Raw genomic sequence first — 24,789 nt, forward strand, 5'->3', positions numbered from 1 at the left:
GTCTGTGACAGCAAATAGCTCGCAAATCACCGCGAAATCGATTAGTGATGGCTGTGTGTTGTAATTTATGCTTGATTAGTCTGTTATTTACAAGTTTACAGATATCAACAGCGGACTCAAAGATCTCAGATGTTGTTTATAATCTTTCAAAAGAGTCTGCGGTGAGAGAACCCAGCGTGTTTTTAGCGATCATAGCTCGCAATGCGGCTCATCTTCTTCCTAACTGGCTCGGATACATCGAGAATTTGGATTACCCAAAAAATCGAATTTCTGTCTGGTAAGTGCTCCTTGCTGGTAATATTAACTGCTTTGTACTGATACAGGTTTGCATTTTAAATGTGTTATACCACAGAAAAATTCTGATTAAGTTATAGTAAACAAACGTGGACACATTAAGAACTGTTGTGGACTGATGTCAACGAAAGCGCTATTTAGACAGGCAGCAATGACCGTACACTAGACACAATTTGCGAAATTGTTTGTTACATCATTGGGAGAAGATTAATTGCTATTAAAAATAGCATGATCGTGGAAACGGACAAGCTGTAATTGAATCGTGAATGAGGCCCATGCTGTTCAAAATAATCAAGATAAATGTTTGATATAAATTGTTGTAGCCCTTGCCAACGTGTCATGAAATTCGATTCCCCGTGCATACTTTGAGCACAGGCTACCCAGACGTTGTATACGATCTCCGTGACATAAAGTTGTTTGCAGATTGCGTTACGATTTCAGTTGTAAAAAAGAATTTTTAAAAATGGCTTCGTTTGTCTTGTGTTTATATTTCGATGTTCCTGTGTTCTTGGAGACAGTTTAAAGCCATTTAGGTGAATTATAAACTTTCTGGGCCAGGTTGTTCAAATTCCAGTTAAGGTTACAGTATACCTTTGGGTTGGCAATTTTCTTCAAATTTGGAGTTTTGAGTCAAAATAGTGGTCGAAGAATAATCTCTAACTTCTGAAAAAAAATTTTGAAAAAGGCTAAATATTGGCAGAGAAATGGCGGTTTTACATTTTCACCGGAAGTAAAAGTTTACCTCTTGATTGACAGCCCTATGGCGCGTATGCAATCAACCAAAACGATTTTCGCGGGAATTACCTGTATGGATGTCACGAATTGACTACTCAGTTGATCAGCATTGTTGTTCTGACTACCCAGCATTTTTGGTATTAGGCGTGTCTCTATTAAGTTATAAGTAAACATAGGCCACGTTTAAACCATGGACCAGTTCGAAAAAGTGAAAACAGCGAAGACCAAATGAAAATACATCAGTGAGTGAAGAAGCGAAAGTTCGCCACGCGGATGAAGCTATAGTTATCGTATAAGGCGGGCAAATATTTGTGGTAAGAGAAAAGAAAGGTTCTGTAAAAATTTTGGAACTTGACAGCAATAACAGGGATGCTGACAGAGACTCTTCTGATGAGTCTGATATCGACGAATCGTCGAACTCATTGAGACCATTTGAAATATTAGTGATGCACAGTTGCCCACACACAGTTGCTCTCCACGCTTTCTTTTGTTTGTTTCCTTCGCTCAGCACTCTAGCGTTCGTATCCTTTTTAGTCTTTCCCATTTTGCCAGACCAGCTTCAAGAAACACTGAGCTACAGAAAAATTCTCTCTCTGCCTTCAGTTCCTTGAGCGCATTGCAAAACACAAGAGTTTTTTAGAGATTCACGCGTAAATTTCACCAGGAGGTTAACGGTAGTAAACTTTCCCTGCAGTGATTGGCTTAGTTATCTGAGAACCCAGTTGAAGGCGTTTGTGGGCGGAGTTTGTTTGCGAAGCAGAAAATTTTTCTTAGCGCTGTTTTCTCGAATAAATTTTTTCACTTGAAGCAGACACTTTAAAGAGTTATAACTCAAAGGGAATTTGTTCAATTGCTCTTAAATTTGGACAGTGGCTAGTTTAACATATAAACTACAAAAGCGTGTCTGGGAATTGTTAATTTCAAAATACTTTTTCTTCGAAAGCAATTTTTGTACAATCACTCCACATTTTTTTAATTCTATTTCGAAAATGTTCTGTAACTTTTTACTGCAATTGAATATGCCAAAACGCAGACAAATTTTTTAAGTGCTTTGGGCCCTGAAACCGAGGAAAAAATTAAATTGGTGAAAAACGAAATTCGCTTTGACTTGTAGCTCTTGAAAGGTGATTCGGGCACTCGCATTTAGTGGTCGTGAAAAATTCGACAATTCATTTTCTTTCAAAATTCTTGGTATAGTGTGATAGCCAGCTCCATAAGCTTTAATTTGATGTAGGGGTTTAGGTATCTACAGCTTAAACTGAACGTGCTACATCGTCTGCGTGCAAGACACCCCTGAAGGTATACTGTAACCTTAAGCTAACCCAGGAGGTTAAGTGAGGTTTTCTCTTTATATTGTTTGTCCTTCAGTTTTGAATTTCAATAATCTCATACTTCATAAAACATAAGCAGGAAAACATCTCTATTCAAGACAAATTAATACTCTGGTTAACTTTTAATCCCGGGTTAGTGTTAACCAGCTTTCGAACTTTCCAGCCCTGGTGTTTTACATCCACCAAGGAGAAATGAAAGGTGGGCGACCCAGTGGTCTACAACTAATTCTTCTAATCTAATTTTCATCGTGCAAATTGCAATGTGCAACCATCCCTCAAGTTTTCTTGCTGGAAAACAGGTCATTATTGTAGGGGAATTTCTACAACTGCTCCTCTTTATGTGTTCTTTTGACTCAATGCATCATTGCACAATGCAATTTGCATAATGAAAATTGTCTTGTGCCTCTCCATATGGAACATGATGCTCCTTGGGTGCTAGGCTCTTTTCATTTTGTCGTGCAAATTATTACATATCCAGCAGGCTGTAACCAGAAAACAACAGTGCGGTTAAACCCTATCAAGATGGCCAATATTAAAGGATTGAAAAATCATTTTGAAGGCAAAATGATTTCCGTTTGAAACAGAGGGGAGTTTGAAGTAACTGGGTTTGAGTTAGCAAGCCAACTCTCATGGTTAAGGTGGCCGCTAAGGATTATGCATTTCAAGTTCTCCCCCCCTCCACTCCCCTCCTCTCCCCTCCAGTCAGCCTTTAACCCTCTCTTCCCTCCCAGAGCATCTTCAACTCTTCATCCCTTCATTCCTGCAGTTTGGCTATGTTCTGCTAAAATTTGGGCCTCATGGTTCAATCAATGAATTGTACAGCCCTTATATTGCCTGTGGTCAGAAATTATTTCGGCAAGTGCAATTTCCAACCTCCATAAATCTGTTACATACAAGGTAGAACACAAACTCAGAAATTCTTTTGGAGAGCCCAATTTCCAATCCCTGTGATCTGTTGCATACACCGTTGAACACAAACTTGGCTGTTCATATTGGGAATGTACTACAGGTATGGATAAACCTTTGTGAGCTCATTTCTTTCAGTCAAGCCTGCTATGTAAATTGTGATCCAAGGGATTACACAGGAGATTCATCCTGTAAATAGGTTGAACCTACACTAGCGGCCACCTCTAGATATGACAGCCACCACTCTACCATGACCTGGATTTTTGACCCCAACATTGTATCGATCCATACATTTTGCTGTTATTGAAACCTGCTACGACAGCCACCTGCATTAACCACTTACATTAACCTCTTCTCTGTAATTAAGCCAGAACACTTTGGCCCAGAGGGGCTGCCGTAGTATAATCCAACCTTTGAACAACTCATTGTTCAATTGTCCATTTTTCCCAATTATATTAACAGGATCAGATCAGACCATAATGAAGACAACACATCAGCAATATTACAGGAATGGTCTCAAAATGTAAAGCATTTATACCACAGAGTGTTAATAAATGTGTCTGACACTCCCAGCCACTATGACAATGCCAAAGGTCCAGGCGAGTGGACTGAGACTAGATATCGACAGATGATGTATCTTCGACAAAGGGCTCTGGATAGTGCAAGAAAACAGTGGGCAGACTATATATTTGTATGTTTACAAACTGTAATGTCTAGATTCATGAACAAGTCTCTAACTTGGATTTTTGCAAAATAGTCAGAATCAATAACAAAAATACTACCATTGGTAAAGTGGCAGAGATAATTTACAAGTTATTACCATGAAAATGCTTTGCTGCCAACCTCAGAAAATCTAAACCTGGCGAATTTCCATGGGATAATTGCCATTTTGTCCAAAGATACTTATCATCACCAGAAATATCTCGTCACTTGGAGATCTGTGGTCTGAACCATAGACAGTTAATTCCACTTTGATTTTAAGCACTCTGACATCCAAAATCATGCACAATCAGTCAAAGGAAAGACACTCTACTCAGCTGTATCCAAGAGATTTGTATAGAAATTGTCTGGTCTGATCAGGCTTATATCACAGTAAATGTTCATCATAAAAAAGTGACAAAATTTGTGATTTGAGGAAATATGAGATAAAAGAAAATTTTAGTTCCTGACTGGTACTTGCATGCAGCTTAATAAGATTACTGGTGCAAGTTAAAGTGAAACTTGATGAAGGTCTACCAAAATGTATTAAAATTGAAAATAAAACATTGTTAATTCATAGTTCATTGATTTTCTCAAGAACTGGAGTATTATATCATGTTTGTTTTTCTTCCAGTTTGTGGATTGTGACAACTTCTTAATCAATCCTAGGACACTGAGACTTTTGATGGAGGAGAAAAAGTAAGTAACAGCTACATGTAAGATGCAAATATTACTGAAGCCAGTTGGCTGCATGTCTTGGCTTGGAGCCAGAGGAAGTCACTTTAACCCCCTACCTCACCTTAACATTTTTTCAAAGGAAATTGTGTAACTCAGGGTACCATTTGATCTGATGTGGCTTTTGCAAAGTGATACCACACTAAAACATAATAAACATTAAAACATGTAAACATGCTACCTGTTACAAGTTTAGTGGCTGCCATTAGGAATAAAAAAAAACTTACTCCCAACTAGAAGTAATTTGCACATCCAGTAGCAAAGATAGAGAGCTTAAATAACCCAAAGTATTTGTAAACCCAGGTCACCCCACCCAATTACAAAAGGTAATGGAATATTTAGGGTTACAAGAAGATAAAAGTGACCGGGTAATGGAAGAGATCTTGTGGGGTATTAAATTGACGATTCCAGTATGGGTGTGCATGTGTGTACACGGGAGGAGGGGAGGGTAGGGGAGGGGGAAGAGTAGGGGAATGAAGTAATCATTGCCAGTTTCTTAAGCAGTGAGCAGATCCTCCAAGATGTATATTAGGGGCTTAGATTCAAGAATGTTATTTCATATTTTGAGCAGTAAAATCCCGCATAAAAGAACAAGTGGATTAAGAACACTCAGGCTGAAATTTGGTCAAAAAAAGTACCATATACATAAGAACACATTCAGCCTGAAACATGAAAATTGTTCTTATATAAAAAAAACATTGGCTGCCAGTTAGAATAGAATAGCCTACTAGGGTACAGTACTAACTACAGTACTGAGTAGATCAATATATGTGCTATACATTAATTAATTAAAATGTTGTGCTTGCACATTGATTTCATCTGTTGGTAGTCTATGCAGTATTTAATTTTTGGAAACAATTTTAAGAACACCTTAAGAACATTTTCAGGCTGATTTTGCAGAAAACACCAGATATATAAGAACAAAATCAGCCTGAAACCCCAAAACATGTGTTCTTTTATGCAGGATTTTACTGTATTTCAGGGATTTAAAAGAGTTGAGGCTTTGGGGGGTTGGGGATGGAGTGAATGACAGTATGTTGTTGATAATTTGATCCCCATTACAATTGTTGCTAGACCATGAGTGAATGGTTGGAAACATATATCAACAATGGTAATTGCATAATTATGTAGTAACATTCCATAAGCTGAGGAGTGACCATACTTTTCATATCATTACAGTATATTTTAATTGTAATAAAGGCTTGCTAACTTGCTTGGTAAGATCTCGTTTACCACTTGTTTATTTTCTTTTGGAGTTACGGATTTTATCTCATTCATAGGACTGTTATTGCACCAATGATTGAAGTGTTTGGTGGGAAGGCTGCATATTCCAATTTCTGGGGTGGAATGGATGAAGAGGCAAGTCATATGATGTCTGTTGGTAAACATGTTTGATTGTGATCTTAAGGTGGCCGAACACAGTTTTCAAGAGCCTCTGCCTAATTCACCATTACTTTAAAGATATTTATGCTTTGGTGCCCGTTTTTTGCAAGAGTCATCGTTAACCACAGAAGGGTTTATTCTCACATTTTGGCTAAGGTGAGTGCTGTTGCCATGGCAACGGGGTTGGTTAAAAACAAGGCTTAAAAAATGGTTTTTGTTTATTTAAAAAAAATTCAGTCGTTAGATTTTTTTCATCATTTGCCCACTATGAATTGACATTAAATCCCTTCTGTCAACACTGTTCTAATAAAATTTTGACATAGGCGACTTTCACAATTCACCGTAAATCGTTTTCACTGCATGTTCTGTATTATTAAAAATTCCCTATGCCAAAATTCAGATTTTTTGCGATAGATCATTCGCATGGTTTCTGAATTATTTTTTTGCCAAATTTCTTGAAATTCTAATGACTGGATCGTTAGAAATCGGCAAGTTTCTGCAAAAGTAATCGGTCTCAATTTTTCGAGCAACTGGGCATGCGCCGCATTTAACTGGGTTCTTTCGGTAACAAAGAAAAAGCTGAGAATTGCTGGGTTCTTTGCGTCATTACCTTTTCTAACATAGCTTTGTAATAAAAGACTAAAGGCATCAGTACACTGCATTCAATAATGGAGAAAAATAGCACGTATAGTGAGGGTGTTGAGTAAATAAAATGATCGCTCTATTGAAGGCATGTTTTGCATCAGCAAAAGCGTACGTGAAAACTGTGTTCGGCCACCTGAAGCCACCCCAGGCAAACTCACATTAGCTTGGGTCTGAGCAGGCAAATATTTAATCCAATTTGATCCATGTTGGATTTTGTATCCACATGAGAAGCAATTGTGCTACGCAGGGTTACATCCAAGTCTGAAGTCAACTTAGGTTGGATACAAATTGAGTTGGTTACTACTTCTAATGAAGTTAACCATGTAAGTTGGATATAAATTGGCTACCACTTCAAATCAGAACTTGTCTATGTTGTAGTTCAATCAGCATTGGTCCATTTGAAGTTGTATTTAAAGGTTTGTAGACTTGGCTACCATTTTTCTCCATGGGGTCTCCCATATAAATAGGGCAGGTCACTCATTGAAAATTTTGAAAAGAACCCCTGAGAGGTACCAAGGTCCTACTTTGTGGGCATGGCTTGAATTTTTTTTCACCCCCCAAGAGGTACCAATTCTAAAACAACATATTACCCCCTGTCACAATTTTGTTGGGGGCTCAATACGCTAAAAGGTACCGCGGAAGCTCCTACTGTGGACCGTTTGAGGCTGATCACCCTAAGAAGTACCAAAACCACTTTTTTTTAACCCATTTAAGGTATGACTAGCACCTCCATCCTTTTATAAGGGAGTTTCCCCAGGGTACATGTATTTTCTAGTATTCTAAGTGAACCAAGTTTTGATTACTAGTGAGGCCAAACTTAGAAGTCTAGCCATTTAATTTGGTGAGCCCTCAAGTTAAAGTTCACAGGAAACAGAAACCCAGGTGCTTGTTATTTAGTAGCTGTCAAATTTAAATTTCTTGTTTGTGTTACACATTGTATTCAATTTTAGGTTTGTTTCTCTGTGACACCATAGGGGTACTATGCAAGATCTGAAAAGTACTTTCCAATGCTTCAAAGAGAGGAAAAGGGCTGTTTTGAAGTACCAATGATACACTCTACTATCCTGATAGACTTACGGAAGACGATAACTGATAAGTTGAGGTATAATCCACCTCTAGCAAGTTATCACGGAGAAGAGGATGACATTCTTGTTTTTGCACATTCAGCAAGGACAGCTGGTAAGCAAATACCATCACGGTATTCATTGATAAGCACACTTCTCAACTAAGCACCCCAAAATTAACTCTCCAATTCACTGTTTGCTCAAGGTGTACTTTAATTTTCAAAGACAATATTGTCACTAAAAGTTAAAAGGTTGTTCTTACAAGAATTATAAAGGAATATTATAAGCAAGGTGGCAGCCTGGAGTGAAATGACTGGGACACAGACTGAAAAATTTGCAAGACTGAATTTTTATTTGCCCAGTTTGCTTGTCTTCCCCCTCCTCCTCACCAACTCCCTTTCCAAGGTACTCTTCTCCTGGATCCACTATAAATGCAGTGCTTCTGGACATTTTGCATGATAGATTTGAATGCACCTGAACCTTTTTAATCTGTGGCTTATGTAAAACATCATTCTTTTTAACAGGGATAATGCTGAACCTTTTAAATAAGGAAGTTTATGGTTACATGTTAAAGCCTGCAAATGATAATAATACCTTAGAAGACATGAAGATTGACTTCACTCATGAGAAACTGGAGTGGTTTGGTAAGTGATTTCTTTGTTAGCTTGACAGAATTGCATTGTTCTGCGCACCCAGAGCACTAAAAAAATCCTATTTAAAGATAAGACACCTATAGGAAGATACAAATCAAACAAGTTTGAAATTGTTTTGATGACTAATTTTAAACTGGAACACATGCATTTCCTTTACTTTTTTACATTTACATTTGCCCACTAGTTCTGACTATTTAGTGTTATACCGATTACCCTTAGTTAGTTATTGTATTATTTTCATCATTTTCCTTTCTGCTTTACAATCTAATGACATGCCAAAATGTATGATGTTGTTTATTTGGAATTAATAACAAATTTGTTTTGGCATTAGTTGATCATCCAGAAGAATTGATGCCTGTTAGTTCACATGTTTCTGTCCAAAATACTCCTCCTGGAAAGCTGGGCTTTGATGAGGTATGGTCAATTTACTTGATAAATTCAAAATGAAACATCCTTACTCAGTCAATCTATGAGTGTTCTGAAGACTTGGCAAATTTCTTTTGACGAAAAATAAAATGTAGAGTTATAGGTGAGGTCAAATAAAACAGGTTGACCTAATTTCTGAAGCCAGTTTATTCTTCCTAAACATGTAACTGAAGGTCTGGAAGAATATTGTAAACTGCTGCTTATAAGCTCTCCTGCTTCAAAGCTCCCCCCCTGATTATAGGGCCATCAACCTGTAACCAAAATGTTACTTCTGATCATAGGCCCTTAGATATAACTCCCACCCCCCTCAACTTTATGAAGAAATGAATTTGATTTATTTTGATGTTTCAAAGCATAATATATTAAAAACCAGTATACATGTACGAAAACATGTTTTGATCAACACTGCTGTGGCTCATTTCAAAATGTTTTTTTTTTATTTCGCTTATTAGCCCCTGCATTTATAAGCCCATCCAAAACCTTGTACAAAGTTGTATAAGCCCAGGGCTTAGAAGTGGCAGTTCACAGTATTTATAAAATGAGATGATACATGAGTTAAGGTAATTCCATCAAAATAGAACTGACAATAGCTTTTCTCTCGAACTTTACCTGTATGCTGCTTACATCAAGAGAACTTAAATTTTGAAATAAGAAAGGGGGATCCCGGTATTTGTTTAGGAGCAGAAAGACCTTAAAATAAACCCCATAACTCCTTAAATTATCTGCTTTCAGAGACATTTATATTTGAACCATTCACTTTATGCTTTGTGAGAGCAGAAAAAAAAGGTGAAAGTTAACTGAAAAAACATCAATGGATGTACTGCATCAATGTTAAGGAGCAATTTGATGTAAGCTTCATGATAAAGGCACCCATATTTAGCCAACCGCGATTCGATATGTTCCAGGCATGCAGTGTTCTTGAGAGCACATATTATCTTTTCCGAATACTAGCTATGCTCTCATTTTCAGTGATAGTTTTTCAAGAAACTGGTCTATATTCAATGTACAGAAAGAAGGTGATTGCTGCATTCGAACGAAATAAAAAATATCATTAGGTCCTGGTACTCGTTTCCGAGAAAAAATGATGATTTGTCTCTCGCAAGCCAAGCCGTTTAGCAAGAGCCACCACTTTGTATATGTTGTGCATATGCACGTGCTTATGAGCGTGCGCTAATGACACGAAAATCGTGTGCAGTAGGGATGCGCAAAACATCCCATGTATCCATCTCTGACATGCATACCCAAGGAGAGTACTGTAGACTTTCCTTATTTACAAGAATATATATGTACACACATAATACTGGTTTCTAAGGAAACACTGTCTTCAGTAGTTAATTTTGCAAAAAATACTTTCCATTAGATATATCTCATCAACCTCAAAAGGAGGCCTTTGCGTAGGAAAAGGATGCTGGCATCCCTTAAAGAGTTAGGAATTAGTGTTAAGATGTTGGATGCTGTTGATGGCAAGTAAGTACTGCCCTTCCTCCTGTATCACGCATTTATATTCATGTGTTACTTAACTCACATAATCATGATCTTTTGGCAGGAAGTGTCACACTCATTCGTTTTATGACCTGTACTTCGTTGCAGGGATGTAGCTAGGAAAAACTAAGGAGGCTCGTAAGGAAGCTTTCCTAGCCAGCTTGTACGTTCAGTGAAATTGGCTCTCATTGACTGAACTTAAAAGTTATCATCTGACATGCATGGTACCTGGGGCTGTATAGACCCTTTCTGTAAATGGCTGCCAATTCTTTTTTATGCATTTAAATTAACGTTGTTTGAAAGTAATTATAAACTTTAAAACGAGATAGATAAGGCTAATTAATTTTTAATACTTACGAGAGAATGCATCATTGGCAACATTTATTAAAGGGTCTGTATGAGCCAACCATTGCAGCTAGGCTTACTCTGAAAAAGCATTTGATTATTTTAAGTTACCCACTAAATAGCACGAAACAATACTGTATTGAACTAGAGGAGATATTTTTAGCGTGTGATTCAACATTTATTTGCACTCAAGCAGCTTGCTGCTGTTTTTGCACACATTCTTATTATCCACTAACCCGTTGCATGGTGTTTTCCTGTTTCTGAGTGATTACGTTGTTTTTTCGTTATATTACATATGACTTTGTCACTTTTGGCAGATCATTAACTGACCAACAAGTGAAGGACATGGGAATAAAGATGTTACCAGGTTACAGTGATCCATATGGAAAAAGGTGAACAGCCGTACCTTCATAATCATTAAGCCAGGAACTTGTCAGTCCCATTCTGTAAACTTTTATCGTTATTTGCCCCTTTGACACACTCCAACTCCATTCTGTAGAAAAGCAACAAATACAACAACAGCATTTAGATTTGACTCACGTACCTCTCTTCAGAAGCGAACAAATTAAACATACTGACAGAAAATGCAAGCTGTCGCCAAAGGTCTGTACCTTCCAAGCACCATGTAATAGCGGACCTCTTCTCACTGCAAGTGCACGGGAAGACCGCAAAGGCACAAGGGATGAACAAGAGTTTCGGTCTTCCCACTTTTCTTTGCGGGCGTAATCGATCGTCTTTTTCAAGACGATTGAGAACGAGACCTCAAAATAATTTTTAAAGTATTTTTCGTTGCTGCCAAACCTGCCAAAAGTCGATGTGTTGTACATTTACTGGAAAAACTTCTATGCCAGTAAAATGAGACGAAAATGGAAATGAGAAGAGCATTCCAATTTCTTCTTAGTTTGATATGAACAATACACGTTCTTCTCGCATATGTACAGCTGTATTTTCCTACAATAAAAAAGGTCATTTTATCTCAGTTACATTACAATATCTCAAGGTGGCAGGTGACCTGAGAATCAGTTCAGAAAATCATCACTCCACGTATTTACCTTCTTAATGCCCGGCAGAATCTCGCAACTTTCATAAGGGGACAAATGGCAGTTAATAATGAGGACTTGACATTTTAAACTGTGACCGGAGAAGCAAAAATATGATTTCCTTCATCTCCTTTTCTTTAGACCTCTAACCATGGGAGAGATCGGATGTTTCTTGAGTCATTACCTTATATGGGAAGAGGTGAGAGGCTCTGTTTAGTTTCCAATTTCTTACGCGAGCGTTGCGGAACAGTAAAACTTTTCATTGCAATGATTTGGTAAATAGCTCACCTTTAACCTTTTATCATCTCTTTTTTTTTTTTGTAATTGTCAGATGATTAACAACGGCTTAGCTCAAGTGCTGGTGTTAGAAGATGATGTACGATTCGAACCCGACTTTAGAAATCAGCTGCAATATTTGCTTGAAGAGGCGAACGCCCTGTCGAGCAAATTCCACTGGGAACTAATGTAAGTTTTTAATACACCTACTTTTCTTTAATCGATGTACAATAACTCGGAACTAGCCAATCATCGGAAAGATAATGATAAAAGCAACCTCGTTCCCAGGCTCTCTCTAGTTTGCCTCCCTCTTCGTTGAGGCAAAAGAGAGAGAGCCTTCGAACGAGGTTGTGCTAAAATATCATCGGGAAGACTAGACCCAAGTGTGATTTGCTGAGGAAAATACTCCCCAAATGATGTTGGACGTGTTAGTAGCGCATGATTCTCCTGTTTTAAAATAGGCAAGTCTGTTATTTGTTTTATAGTTATATTGGACGGAAGCGATTTCACAGTAAGCCCGTAGAAATGGTGCCTGGAGCACAAGCACTGGCCTGGGCTGACTACACCTATTGGACGCTGGGATATGCTATCAGTTTAAGCGGCGCCCGCAAGCTCGTGTCTGCTAAACCCCTTGAGAAGATGGTAGCCGTGGACGAATTTCTGCCGATCATGTTTAACAGACATATAAAGTAAGAATTAGTCTCGGCATGTCTTCCTGTACATTTGTGTTTGTAGCTTTCTTCTTTCAGCTAACATCCAACTAGAATTGAACTCAAAAACTACCAGTATTGGATCGTAGTTTTGTTGAACACTCCACTTTATTTCCATCATTTTCATTCACAGCATCTAACCTGCCGGAATCCTCCGTAGGAAAAAAGATGGCGACTGGTACATTTACCCATAGTTCTTAGCGCACGAAAACATTAACATTAACCTAGGCTACTTAATGTCCTTAGTACAGGGACATATATTGTAAAAATTTGCTTTTCTTTGTGCCTTTTAGGCTGTGTTAGGTTCGCAAGGCCTTGTGGTAAAATGTACATCCGCCATCTTTTTTCTTACGATGAATTTTATAAAAACTGTAGACATTTCTTGTGCGCTGATTGGCTAATTTTCGTTGTCAATAAGCGGACAGTTACGTGAATTTATAATTTATGCGATGTTGACGCAACGAGCGAGAGCGGACAATTTGTTATCGTAAAAAACAAATTGACGTCATTTTTTCATGCGTCTATCCTGTTATTGACAATAAATTTTGTCATAACATTTCCAAGGTAGTCTGCGGACCCACTCGGCTATCGCCTCGTGGAACCACGGCTACTTACTTTGATAACGTTATGACGAAATTCATGATCAATAACAGGACAAACGCATGAAAAACTGACGTCAATCTGTTCAATCGGGAAATGCCGTCTGCCGTTCGCCAGAGCAATCTATTACGTCAATTATGACAGTCGGTAACTTGTGCTTTTAGTGTGAACGCCCGTTTAGCTTTTCGAATGCCCCGATTGTCTGCCTTAAGTCTTCTTCATTTCTCTTAACAGTGTTTTTTTCCTTTGCAGTTCGGAATGGAGTAGTCACTTCTATCCTCGAAACCTTATTGCGATGACAGCCGAACCGTTGCTCCTGTACCCAACTCATTACGTTGGAGATGACGGTTACTTCAGCGACACAGAAACAACTGGCCTGATTCCACCGGAACTAACTCAAACTGAGACCCGACTTAAGGGACTGAAAGCGGGAAAAGTTGAACTTTGACCTTGTTTACAGAAGCCGCCATTTGTACATGTCGTATAACGCCTGCCAAGGAAATGAGGCAAATTAGGTATAAACCGAATTTTGACGTAAAGTGTTATTGTTAAGTTAGGAAACTAAGGTAAGAACTGTGCGGAATTTGCAGTGCTTTCAAGCTCACTGGCACTCCATTATTAAAAACTGAACTGATTCTGTTCGGCAATTTCCGAGTTGTCTTTTGCCTCTGTGTCAAAACGAGTTTTCGTGCAAAAATATTCTTATGAAAATGTGTTCCGCCTACAGATTCACTTTCATGTATACGAGACTCATTTTCATGACAGGTTTTGCACAAGAACTTGCTTTGAAACAGAGGCACAAGCGAACTCGCAATCACTAATTGCTGTAGTTAAAAATGTAATTCAAGACTGGACTCTTTATAGAGCCTGGAACCTCGCATTTTCACAAGAGAGATAATGACGTACACTAAAAAAATATTTCCCCCGAGCAATTATCACCCAATCGATCGGAGATGGTACTGATCTCAGAGGATGCTCACTACTTCCATCCCCAGGGGAGTACCTCAGCGTCATTAGTATGGAAAGTTTTTCTCTCGAATGTCAGATGTCTCTATCAAAAGGATAGAAAAACTGCTCTCCAGTTAGCTACGACATAGGGGTGGGGGGGGGGGGGGGAGGGGAGTTCCATGTGAAAAGGTCAGGAATGATCGTCTTCTCGTTTAGGGGTACAATTCACAGACTACTTCTCACTTAGGGTATTCAGGACGAAACGCCACTATTGCTAGCCGTCAAGGTATCTTTCAGGGTTGCACTCGAAGAAACAATAGAAAAACGTTGGCATGTCCGTTTTTTTTCAAAAAAATTGGTGTGTTTTAGGGGTCAAACAAGGCTCGAGCCGCGCCCAGATTGGTCCTCTTAAATGGTTCAATTTTATACAGTTTCAAACAAGCATCCCCGACCTTTTCACAGGGGAGTCCTGCCGGGGGAGGACTACAAGGGACATGGCTACCGTGACGAAATGTCACAGTACTCTAACATCATTTCACGGTCCTTTGCTCGTAGCTGGGTACGGAGTAATCGGATTTAGTGACGGACCAGTAATCTCCGTGATGCGTGTTACGCAACACAGGATCTTCACAGATGGTGACAGATATTTTTTAGATCAAGCTCTTTATGCGATTGGCTTTACCCGTGTTTAAAGCCGACATTAGTCAGGTCAGATCAAAATGCCATGAACCAATAGACCTTTCCTGCATTTCAATAAACAATGGCACCGAGTCGAGGTCAGGGTGGACAAAAATCCAGCAAATGTTTGAAAATGTTCACCCCAACCTCAGTCCGGAGCTATTGTTCGTACGCACGGAAGTGGAATGCGGGAAAGGTCTATTATTAAAATTTTTGAAGAGAAATTAAATATTTTTACAACAGTGAGCTACAATGTATTGCTCTAAACGTGCCTTTGCAGTTGTAGTTTGTAATGTGCTGTATGCTGATGGCTGGTCAGAACATATTGAAAAGAGAGTGAGGAAGAAAATGAACAAATTCAGAGCTCTTATTTTTTTATTTGAAGAGAAAATTTATCAATAAATCATTAAACAAATTTGATCAATGTTTCTCTTGTGTTTACAACCCCTTCTCTTGGACTAATCGGGAGTGGCCTCCATTTTGAGTTAGAAGGACCGCAAAAACGAAACGGAGGAGTTTAGGCCAGCTTTGTGTTTTAGGGTGGACGGAAAACATTTCGATAATGATGAGATTTTCATGCCCCAGTTTTCCACAAAGATAAATCTAAAATGACCGCTGATTGTTGCGTGCTGGTCGTATCTTGGGTTACAACATCTGTTATTAAGAGATAATTTAACGAAGAGAGGTTGTGGGATCGTTCTGTTAAAGAGGCTGGCTTTCTAAGAAATCCCTTTTAAATTCGTCAAAGTTATCCTCTTCGATTGACGATCGAATCCGCGCGAAAAACTGAGAGTATTCGTGTAAATTATGTCTGAAAAATAAAACAAAAACCGAAGTTAGCACACGTCTATAAGGAGAAAATGCGGTTATAAATCAATTGAGTGGACTGTTTACAACCTCTCTAGATCATGAATGAGTAATATATTACTAAGTGAAACTGTTTAGAAGTTACCTTGGCTTAATAGCTTTCATTTGATTGGTCACACAACGAGACCGACCGAAAGAGAATTGGCGCAGAAGCCCATACATGGAAAGAACAGCACTAGGTTTTAAGTCGAGGAGCGAGGCAAAAGTGGTTGCAAGTGACACAGTCGTGGCTCATTTACCCCTTGGGGGCAAAGGCTTAGTTAAGTCAAATAGCTCAAAAGATAGTCACACATGGGAACTAAACTAGTGGCTTATGAACTTAAAGTGGATGGATTCAAGGTTTGACTCCGGCGGCATAACGGTTACTGTGCTAAGCAAGGTAGTCAACAATAGACCGGGTACCTCTACTAGTTCACCGAAAAAAGGTCGTAGACGGCCCACACTCCATGAGATTTGTCGCTAAAAGCCTGGCCTACGTAGGAAGCGTTCCCGCGCGAACGAAAGAACACTTCCCTGGAATTTCAATTTATCCGTCGATTTTTTACTCTCGCCCCAATTTTCGCCAAACCAGAAGGCAAGAAACTCTTCGTTCGTAAAGGAACTTGCTACGCTCGCTTGCCGCGCAGGCTACCAAAAATCCTTTACGAATGGCATCTCTGATTGGGTATTTTCTGATTTACCGTATAATTAACAACCAATCAGAGACCCCACACGCACCTCCGTAAAGCTTCATTCTAAGAGAAGGATTTTTCGTGTCCAATCTCAATGCGTAAGTGCGTATGAGGAAAACTTTGTCAACTCAGCCTACCCTGTCATGCAACCTTAGTGTTCTCGAGGGCAGGGTTCATCAAATCTAGTCCACGATTTTCGAGTCTAAGACATCTTATATCAAATGGTGGTAATGTACTGGAGTTGAGCTAACTAACTTACGTCATCAGAAGAACTTTAGCTAGCATTTCCTTGGTGACAAGCAGATGATGAACATACGCCCGCGTATGATTTGTACAGCAGTAACATGTGCAGGTACTAAAAAGTGGAGTGAAGTCTGAACTATACCTGAATGAAACAGACAAAACCAAACACAGAATTTAAACGTTACTTGTATCGAGAGAAAATAAAAGTAACTAAGATTAAAAATATAAAGAACGGAAGTTAATAATAAGAATTTAAAAAGGAAGAAAGATGGTTAAGACTGGGACTTAGTTCTTGTAACCCTTACCTAGGATGGTTAAGATTCATTTCGTATAATGTTCCTTCATCCGGGAGCTCTTTGTTATGTGTACTATTTGACACTTTGTTCAAACTGTTCTCTGAACTTTTCTGCTCCGAGTTTAACGCCTCTGGAGTAGAAGGGGAGTAGTTAAGCTCAGGTTTAAGTCTTTTTCTGCTCCAGTTTATGTCCAGTGCACAACCACGATCGGTTACTTGGTAAGGATAAGTACAAAACATTAAGGAACATTGACCAAGTACAAGAGAACATGCCAAAGTGAAACATCTCGACTATGGCTCGTGGTCCATTAGCAAACTTTTCCAGTGGATTTTTTTCGCTGCCATCATTCGGGTCGTTTACACAACACACAGAGAAGCGTTACTTGAAGCGGCATAATGTAACGCTTCTCAGAGTGTTGTGTAGCGATGCAAATAATGGCTGCGAAAGAAAGAAACCGATAGCTCTGCGCTTTGAAACACCGCTTTCAATCGTCCCCCAGCTTAGTGGCACGTCTGCCTTGCGTTGTTACCGCAGGTAGTTTTGAATTGTACAACACAAATGAAAGAAATTATACCCTTTTCATTCTCTTGTGCTTGTGTTTCAATTGTTTCACAAGGGTTCAATTGTTCGCAACATTTTTAGTCCAAGTGAAACGCAAGCAGACAGGTCTCATCTGTCATCATGGAAAACGGATATCCACTGCACCTGATATTTGCACGTTCCCGGGGGGGGGACTTCCATATAAAAAGGACGGGGATGTTCGCCTGAAATTTTGAAAAAATCCCTGAGAGGTGCAAAGATCATGTTTTGTGGGCGTGACATAAATTTTTTTCCCTAAGAGGCACCAATTCTAACACAGCACATTAACTGACACTTTCATAGTTTTTAGTAGCGATAAAGAGGATTGCTTCGAATACCATCTACTTATAAAGTTGATTGTCTAATATCTCCTGTCATTTTTTTTTTCGGCTCAATACCCTAAAAGGTACTGCAAAAGCTCCAGCTGTGGACCTTTTGAGCCTTAACACCCTAAACCATACCAAAACCGCTTTTTTTTAACCCCTAAAACGTACGACAGGCACCCCCATCCCTTTTATATTTGGGAGTCCCCCCGGTGCATTATGTGGCATGCATTGTCTCTAGGCAGGGAGATCTCTTCTCTTTCTTCAGTGAGCTTTTGCACCTGTGTTTGCTTTACAAACGTAAATCGGAGCGCTCTAAAGAATTGTGTGACAAAAAAAGCGTGTTTCCAGGTTATAATTGCATTCACAGGGTTAGAAATCTTCACCAGAAAGACAGAATGATTTGCCAGTGAAAGTATAAAATTAAAGGATATGATGAATCAAAGATGTCAATTCCACATTCCACAGCTGAAACTACCTCTTCTGAAAAAGACAAACGAATCAAAAGCAGCTATAAGGCCAATGATAAATTAATAACAATCTCAGTTCACCGCCTGCAAACATGGAAACAGCAAGTCTTTCATCTTCCCGCCATCCAGAAGGGCAGGAAGATGAGAGACCCTGGAAACGAGGTTGACTAAGCAGTTACATTTTAAGACATTTCAACTAGAGTCAGTTGACATCTATTAAGTCAAATTGCAGGCACATTTCAGGAAAAAGAAGTTGCAACACATTTCTTCAAATAACTTATCAATACTTCAATTCAATGACAAATTTAAGGCTCTAATGTTTCATGTACAAAGTATCTCGCTCTAAGCACTGGACAGCAATTTAATGTAAGCTTACCTGGACTTCCTATTCCATGGATGAAGCGTGGTTTATCATCCAGAAGTAAATCCTGACATTAAAATAATCCAGGTTCTGTTAAACTACTGACCTAAGTAACATATCTGCTTAAAGCAATTGTCTTTACTAATAACTTTGACATTTAGCTGAGCTCAATAACTGTTTTTTAATATAAAACTAGAGTAATATGATCTAACCATACATAGTAAATAAACTGGTTAGCCAACTTGGCAACAAATCAAAGGAATATCACATTGTGTGCCGAGAGGAATGTAGCTGTAACTCTTTGTACACCTGGCGGGCCTATGGTGTTTACAGTTTAAACAATAGAAATTAGCGAAAAGTGAAATCCAGATTCTCAAAATGAATACATAATTTGCATAAATTCATCATGTTTGAGATGACATCAAGCAAAAGTCTGCAAATGGTCACCACACAACACAATTCTTTAGAATTATTTACACTGACCACTGTTTTCTGCAAGAGACTACACCAGTTACGTGTACTGGAGCTGAATCCCTCAAGAACAAACCCTGCAAAGGCAAAGCATCATCATCTTAGTTAAACGGTCCAACCATGTGTTGATCAAACTCTAAAGGTAAAGAAACTACATTTGTGAACAGTTGGGAAGATATGCTCTCCAGATTACTGAATATGTTAAACCCAAGCAGAGAATAACTAGACAGTACCATCCCATGAAATTCACACATTTCAAACTTCTCAAGTTTTATATTAAAAACCCCTGTGAGCAAGACTTACTAATTCAGCTTTTAAGAAAGAACTATACCCGAGTGGAACTCACTTCCTGCAGAAGTGATATACCAACTAAGTGCTGCAGCATTTAGGGCCAGTCTCGTCTCTTTTTTTTTTATCTCAATAGCGATTTAGTTACATTTACTCCCTATGTTTTTCTCTTTTACATCTGCGGTAATGGGTAAATCCCTTTGCAGATTACATAATTATATAGATGTAGATGAGCAGAGTAGGTCTGTCACAACTTTCTTTTATTAAACAATAAGTCCAAAATAGATTGAGATCTGACTGTATTGATTTAAAAAATGTACCTGGCAATGTTTTGTTTTTGTTCAGTACCTGCAACTGGTCTCTGTGAGGTTTCTTTAGCAGATCGTATTCTCTCTTTTTCTGAATTAGATCCTTCAATTACTCCAAGCATATTACATGATGTCAGGGACTGAAATTGTAAAAAAGAGATTAAAAAGACTTTTTTAAGTCACTATATTTTAGGCTGCATTTGAAACCCATCTGCTATCAACTTTTACTTGATCATAAAAATTAACCTCTATTTTAAAAACTAGACTACAAGAAATGAAAACTGGGCAGGCTCAATCTCACTTTAATGTCTTTCACAAACAAAATGTGGAAAGCAAAACAAATAAATGCCATGTACACATAGTTTTGAAATAATTTAAATTAGCTTCTTTGTACACAAGCAGAACTGAAAACTGCAGCATGGCCTGCCACTTACCAACCTTGTTGCGTCCTCTTTCTTCAATGAATTTATCAAGAAACTTCAAAGTCCGATCAACGGATTTACGAATTCTTTTTTCAGTCTGTCCAGAAGCAGGGGTTGTATCACAAAGACATTGAACAATATCAGGCTTGAATACCTCAAGCACTGTTATGAACAGATTCACATCTATCTGAGAATTGAAAAAAAGTTTTGTTAGAACTTCAAGATAAAAATAATTTACCTGAAGACAGATCAAACTTGTGAACAATTTCTCAGGAAATTTGCCTGTTAACAACATAGGCATGCAAGGTGTCCAAAGAGCTATGAAGCTGTTAGAATAGCTCTTTTCACACACAGCAGATCTATGATGCTAGACAGTCAAGAATAACTACTTAACTGATTAACTGAGAAGAAGGTCTTTATGGGAAAATCTCAAACCAAGATCTTGCCATATTGACCGAGCAATTGCGAGGTCAATATGGCAAGGCCAAGGTTTGAGATTTTTCTGTAAAGACTGAACGTTCGAGGTTAATAAGTTGTTTCTTATTTGAGGTTAATAAGTTGTTTCTTATATGGTTTTTTTGCTTTGTTTTTGCAAGGCCATAATTGGCCCGTGGGCATTACTGGAAAATAATGCCATAGAATTAGCCAATCAGAGCATGGGATATATCAGCTACAAATACAAGCCATATAATAATAATGATATTTATTAATTTGTGGTCTTCACTATCAGTATTTTCTCTTTGCCTTGCAATTTATTGTGTTAACCATTTTGAGTCCCTTCTATTGGTGGTCAATCAGTAGAACTATTCTCTCCAACGCTTTTCCTGCATTTCCTAGAATTTACCTAAGGAAAATTTATTTTAATTCATATTTGGCACTTTTTTCTATTAAAGTGCCTATGAACTGAAAAATAATTGGTGCCTATTTGAAAGGCTTTTCAAAATACAGAAGAATAGCATTTTCCGTTTTTGAATATTTTTTTTCATTTTAGAGATATACTGAGGTTTTTGTATTATGCAAATTAGGAAAGTGATGGCGTCATCAGTTGTGCAGCTAAAACAGTAAAATATTGAATAAAGAGTATCTTTAGAAATATTGGAACAGTGTTCTTCAAACATGGCACCAGGAATAAACATCACAAATGAAATAAAATGACCACCTGTAATGCTGTTGCCATGGCAACTCTCTTGGCTCCAGTTCCTTTTGGTCAAAAACCAAATATCTCCATTTGCAACCCTTTAAGGTAAGACAGAGGATCCTACTCGGAACACACATGGTTCCCATATTGTCTTAACCCATTGACTCGACCTGGAGCTTTTTGCCAAAAACACAATTTTTGGACATTTTGGAGATTTTCAGGCTGGATATGGGCCAAATTAGCTCCAATCTATTCAAAAAGGCATTTGCAACATGGCAGCATGCCCTTCTTTCCACTAGCATTGCATTTTGGGACATTTTTGCTCGGGCATGTGTAGAAATCAAAATTTTGAGGCTTTTTTTTGTTTTTTTATTTTTTTTTTTGCCTTTCCTTTTTCTCCTTTTCTTTTCTTTTTGCTGCAGTAAATGACCTTCTACTGGGCTTGCTTCCAGACTAACACATTCTGAGAAAGCATCATCGAGACGGGCAATTTTTGCCATGGAGTAGCCACGTGTAGTGGCAGGAAATTTTGCTCTGAGTTTTTCACTTGACTAGCATTGAGCATTTTTGTGCCTTTCTCAGGCGCCATTGGGCCAATCACTCTGATCTGGGTATCATTGGAAAGATCTTTCCCTCCTGCAGAAGTTGAGCAAAGATGATGCCAATTTTGGTCAAAGGTGATGACGTCAGAAGTGGAAGAAAGGCCAAGGCTCGTCATGGGCAGTTACGGCCGGCACAGGAGTCAATGGGTTAACTCTCCTCATTACATTGCTAGGAGTAGATGATCCTTACTCAGGACAAAAACTGGAAATTTCAGTTTTAATTAAGACAAGACCAACGACATAGCTGTTGCCATGGCAACAGCACAACAGGTGTTATTTCGTTTCTTTGGTGATGTGTATTTCTGGTGCCAAGGTTGAAGTACACCGCTCCAATAGGGGGATTCATGTTGACGTCATTGTTTACATTTTTGCTCATTTGCATACGCCTTTGCATACAGAAGGAAACATGTTAGATATGAATTGACTCCAGGCACCTAAAGAGCTAGTGAAACTTAATACAAGGTGAAATTTTTAGCTCTTTGGGTGTAATATTCAAGGAGATATTATCTTTCAAAAACTGCAAAATTTCTGGGTTGCAAAAGCACTACTGAGCTCATGCATTCTTTGTAAAATTTTGAGTTTTTAAACCCGTGCTGTACAAAAAGTATTCAATACATCAGGCTCATCTTCTTCAGCAGAGTTCATCGTACTATGAACTTTTTAATATTCAGAACTGATTTATTTGTAGCTCCATCAGGAACTGAATTGCTTCTGCTAATGAGGCAAATATTGTAAACAAGGATTCCCTTATATTTCCAAGAGTTGCCATGGAACAGCATTACAGGTGGTCATTTTATTTCATTTGTGATGTTTATTCCTGGTGCCATATTTGAAGAACACTATTTCTCAAGATATTCTTTATTCAATATTTTGCTGTTTTAGTTGCACAACTGATGACATCATTACTTTCCTTATTTGAATAATACAAAAACGTCAATACCTCTAAAATGACAAAACATGTTCCAAAAAAGAATACGCCATTCTTCTGTATTTTGAAAAGTCTTTCAAATAAGCACCAATTATTTTTCAGTTCATAGGCACTTTAAAGTAATGAAGTTGTTAATATCTTCTATTGGTAGGCATGGGGTGTAGTAAAAATGTTTAGTCTGTTGGATTCTGGTTAAAGAAGTCTGGATTTGACCCCTTGCATCAGACATTTGTTGAACAGAGAAAACAATTTACCCGCACTACCTCCCTCCATTCATGAGTACAAATAAGTACATGACAAATTGCTGAAGTGTGATCTGTAATGGACTAGCATGCAATCCATGGGATGTACCATTAATACTAGTAGTAATCAGAGATTATGAGAGTACGTTTGACACTCTCACTTTAATAGATAATTATATATCGTAAATAAATGATTTCACTAGCTGACTTTCAACCTTTGTCTATTGCTAAAATCAACATTTTTTCAGCAGCAACCGAGGTTTTACAGTCAGATATCCATAGTGTCAAAGTCCATGCTAGTGAAGAGGTCACGAGTTGTTGATATGTTGTGTGACGCTGCCAGTTTCTGTAGTCTCTCAAGTTTCATAGAATATTTAAATTACATACATTATTCTAAGCTAGCATTTGCAGTCACGTGCTTGTTTTGCAACTAATTCGAGTATTTCCCCTGATGAATAAAGTAGTCTTATGGATCTTGTCTTCAGAGTACTTTTCCACCAATTCCAAACAATAAAATTTCAACCAGATAAAGACTGAGCTATCTGTCGCGACTGGAACTAATCAACAAATGCAATCAAAATGTAGCTGTTCCCACAGTTATCATCCCAAAGCCAAGTCGTGTTAATAAACAAGGACAATTCCCTCAGATTGCGATAAATGCTGCCGTCGAAGTGTTTAAATTCGCCAAAATCTAATGCAGAGAGCACATAATAGCGAGGCGTACGGCGACTGAATGGAAAGAAGTCAAGAAAAGATCCATCAGAAAGACGAGCTCACATGGCCTGCTCACATACTCACATGTTCTCCACATCTCCTATCACATGTCTTATTAAACGGTACCAGTTTACTGGCCGTGACATGCCCCTGCAAAAATCAAGCGGGGTGGCCATTTTGGTGTCCTTACAGGAATGTGTTTTTTTTCGGCCTAGAACCGTGCACAGGGTGACCAACTCTGAAAAGCCACAGGTCAAAATTAGGTTTGCGTTCCACTTTGTCGAACGCAACTAGTCAACCCTTTAAAGCGAAAGCAGTGTAGTATGTGTGTTGGGGTTCAATTTTACCCTGGCTTAGTACAATTTATTTGGTGTTCTCCTTTGTTCTGGTGTATGCCAATATAATTATGACTATGAATACATTTCACCACAACATATGTGCACCCCAATAAGCTATCTAGTCCCCCTTCACACTCTCCCAGCAGTAGGATGAGAACAGGCTTTACCTTCATTTTTATGACTAAACAGAAGAATTAGAATTTACTGGTTCTTCCTTTCAGTTTAACCATGTTTCTTCAGATAAGGCTTACAAGCCATACACTGGACGCAAATCTACAAATACTCAATATATTTTTTTATTATAGTCATCACCTTTTTTCGTCCACCTGGAGTCCACACAGACACAGACTTCTCTTCATTGTACCCCTCACGCGTCTCTTGAATTGGATCTTGTATTGATAAGTAGGAAATGAAACCCTAAAAACAGATGAAAAACTTGGCTCTGGTTCTGGCCCTGGTAATGGCAATGGCAATTCACATGTAAATAGTGCAAATTCCATTGTATGTGTTCAGATGTGTTTTATCTAAGAAATAGAAAACATGTACCATGTTTCTATCGAGTTAAAGAAACATGAGTG

General features: G+C 38.4%; 2 protein-coding genes and 1 long non-coding RNA gene across 3 annotated transcripts in view; 1 reads left to right on the top strand and 2 right to left on the bottom strand.

The window, feature by feature from the left end:
- LOC110042986 (procollagen galactosyltransferase 1-like) lies at positions 1 to 15,370 on the top strand. The gene is made up of 13 exons (XM_020748375.2): positions 1 to 277; positions 3,729 to 3,957; positions 4,600 to 4,664; positions 5,981 to 6,059; positions 7,703 to 7,907; positions 8,317 to 8,436; positions 8,777 to 8,859; positions 10,232 to 10,338; positions 11,016 to 11,090; positions 11,880 to 11,937; positions 12,070 to 12,203; positions 12,500 to 12,703; positions 13,577 to 15,370. The coding sequence occupies exons 1-13, from the start codon at positions 48 to 50 to the stop codon at positions 13,770 to 13,772; spliced, it is 1,785 nt and encodes a 594-aa protein (XP_020604034.1). The 5' UTR covers positions 1 to 47; the 3' UTR covers positions 13,773 to 15,370.
- On the bottom strand, positions 10,727 to 11,356 carry LOC149102286 (uncharacterized). The gene is made up of 3 exons (XR_016202549.1): positions 11,310 to 11,356; positions 11,105 to 11,191; positions 10,727 to 10,779 (listed from the first exon to the last, which is right to left on the bottom strand). It is a non-coding gene; the product is annotated as an uncharacterized LOC149102286 (long non-coding RNA).
- The window catches only part of LOC110042993 (queuine tRNA-ribosyltransferase accessory subunit 2-like), a 13,818-nt gene continuing 4,336 nt past the window's right edge, over positions 15,308 to 24,789 (bottom strand). The window contains exons 3-11 of the mRNA XM_020748383.2: positions 24,524 to 24,628; positions 20,266 to 20,436; positions 19,868 to 19,967; positions 19,244 to 19,308; positions 18,776 to 18,827; positions 18,364 to 18,412; positions 17,037 to 17,255; positions 16,748 to 16,873; positions 15,308 to 15,761 (exon numbers count right to left, since the gene is read on the bottom strand). Of these exons, the coding sequence (XP_020604042.1) occupies positions 15,653 to 15,761; positions 16,748 to 16,873; positions 17,037 to 17,255; positions 18,364 to 18,412; positions 18,776 to 18,827; positions 19,244 to 19,308; positions 19,868 to 19,967; positions 20,266 to 20,436; positions 24,524 to 24,628 (996 nt within the window). The 3' untranslated portion in view covers positions 15,308 to 15,652. The remainder of the gene's footprint in view (positions 15,762 to 16,747; positions 16,874 to 17,036; positions 17,256 to 18,363; positions 18,413 to 18,775; positions 18,828 to 19,243; positions 19,309 to 19,867; positions 19,968 to 20,265; positions 20,437 to 24,523; positions 24,629 to 24,789) is intronic.

The sequence above is a fragment of the Orbicella faveolata genome, unplaced genomic scaffold (genome assembly GCF_042242905.1).
Source record: "Orbicella faveolata isolate gen_17 unplaced genomic scaffold, um_ofav_v1 contig_36, whole genome shotgun sequence".
NCBI classification, from domain to species: Eukaryota; Metazoa; Cnidaria; class Anthozoa; order Scleractinia; family Merulinidae; genus Orbicella; species Orbicella faveolata.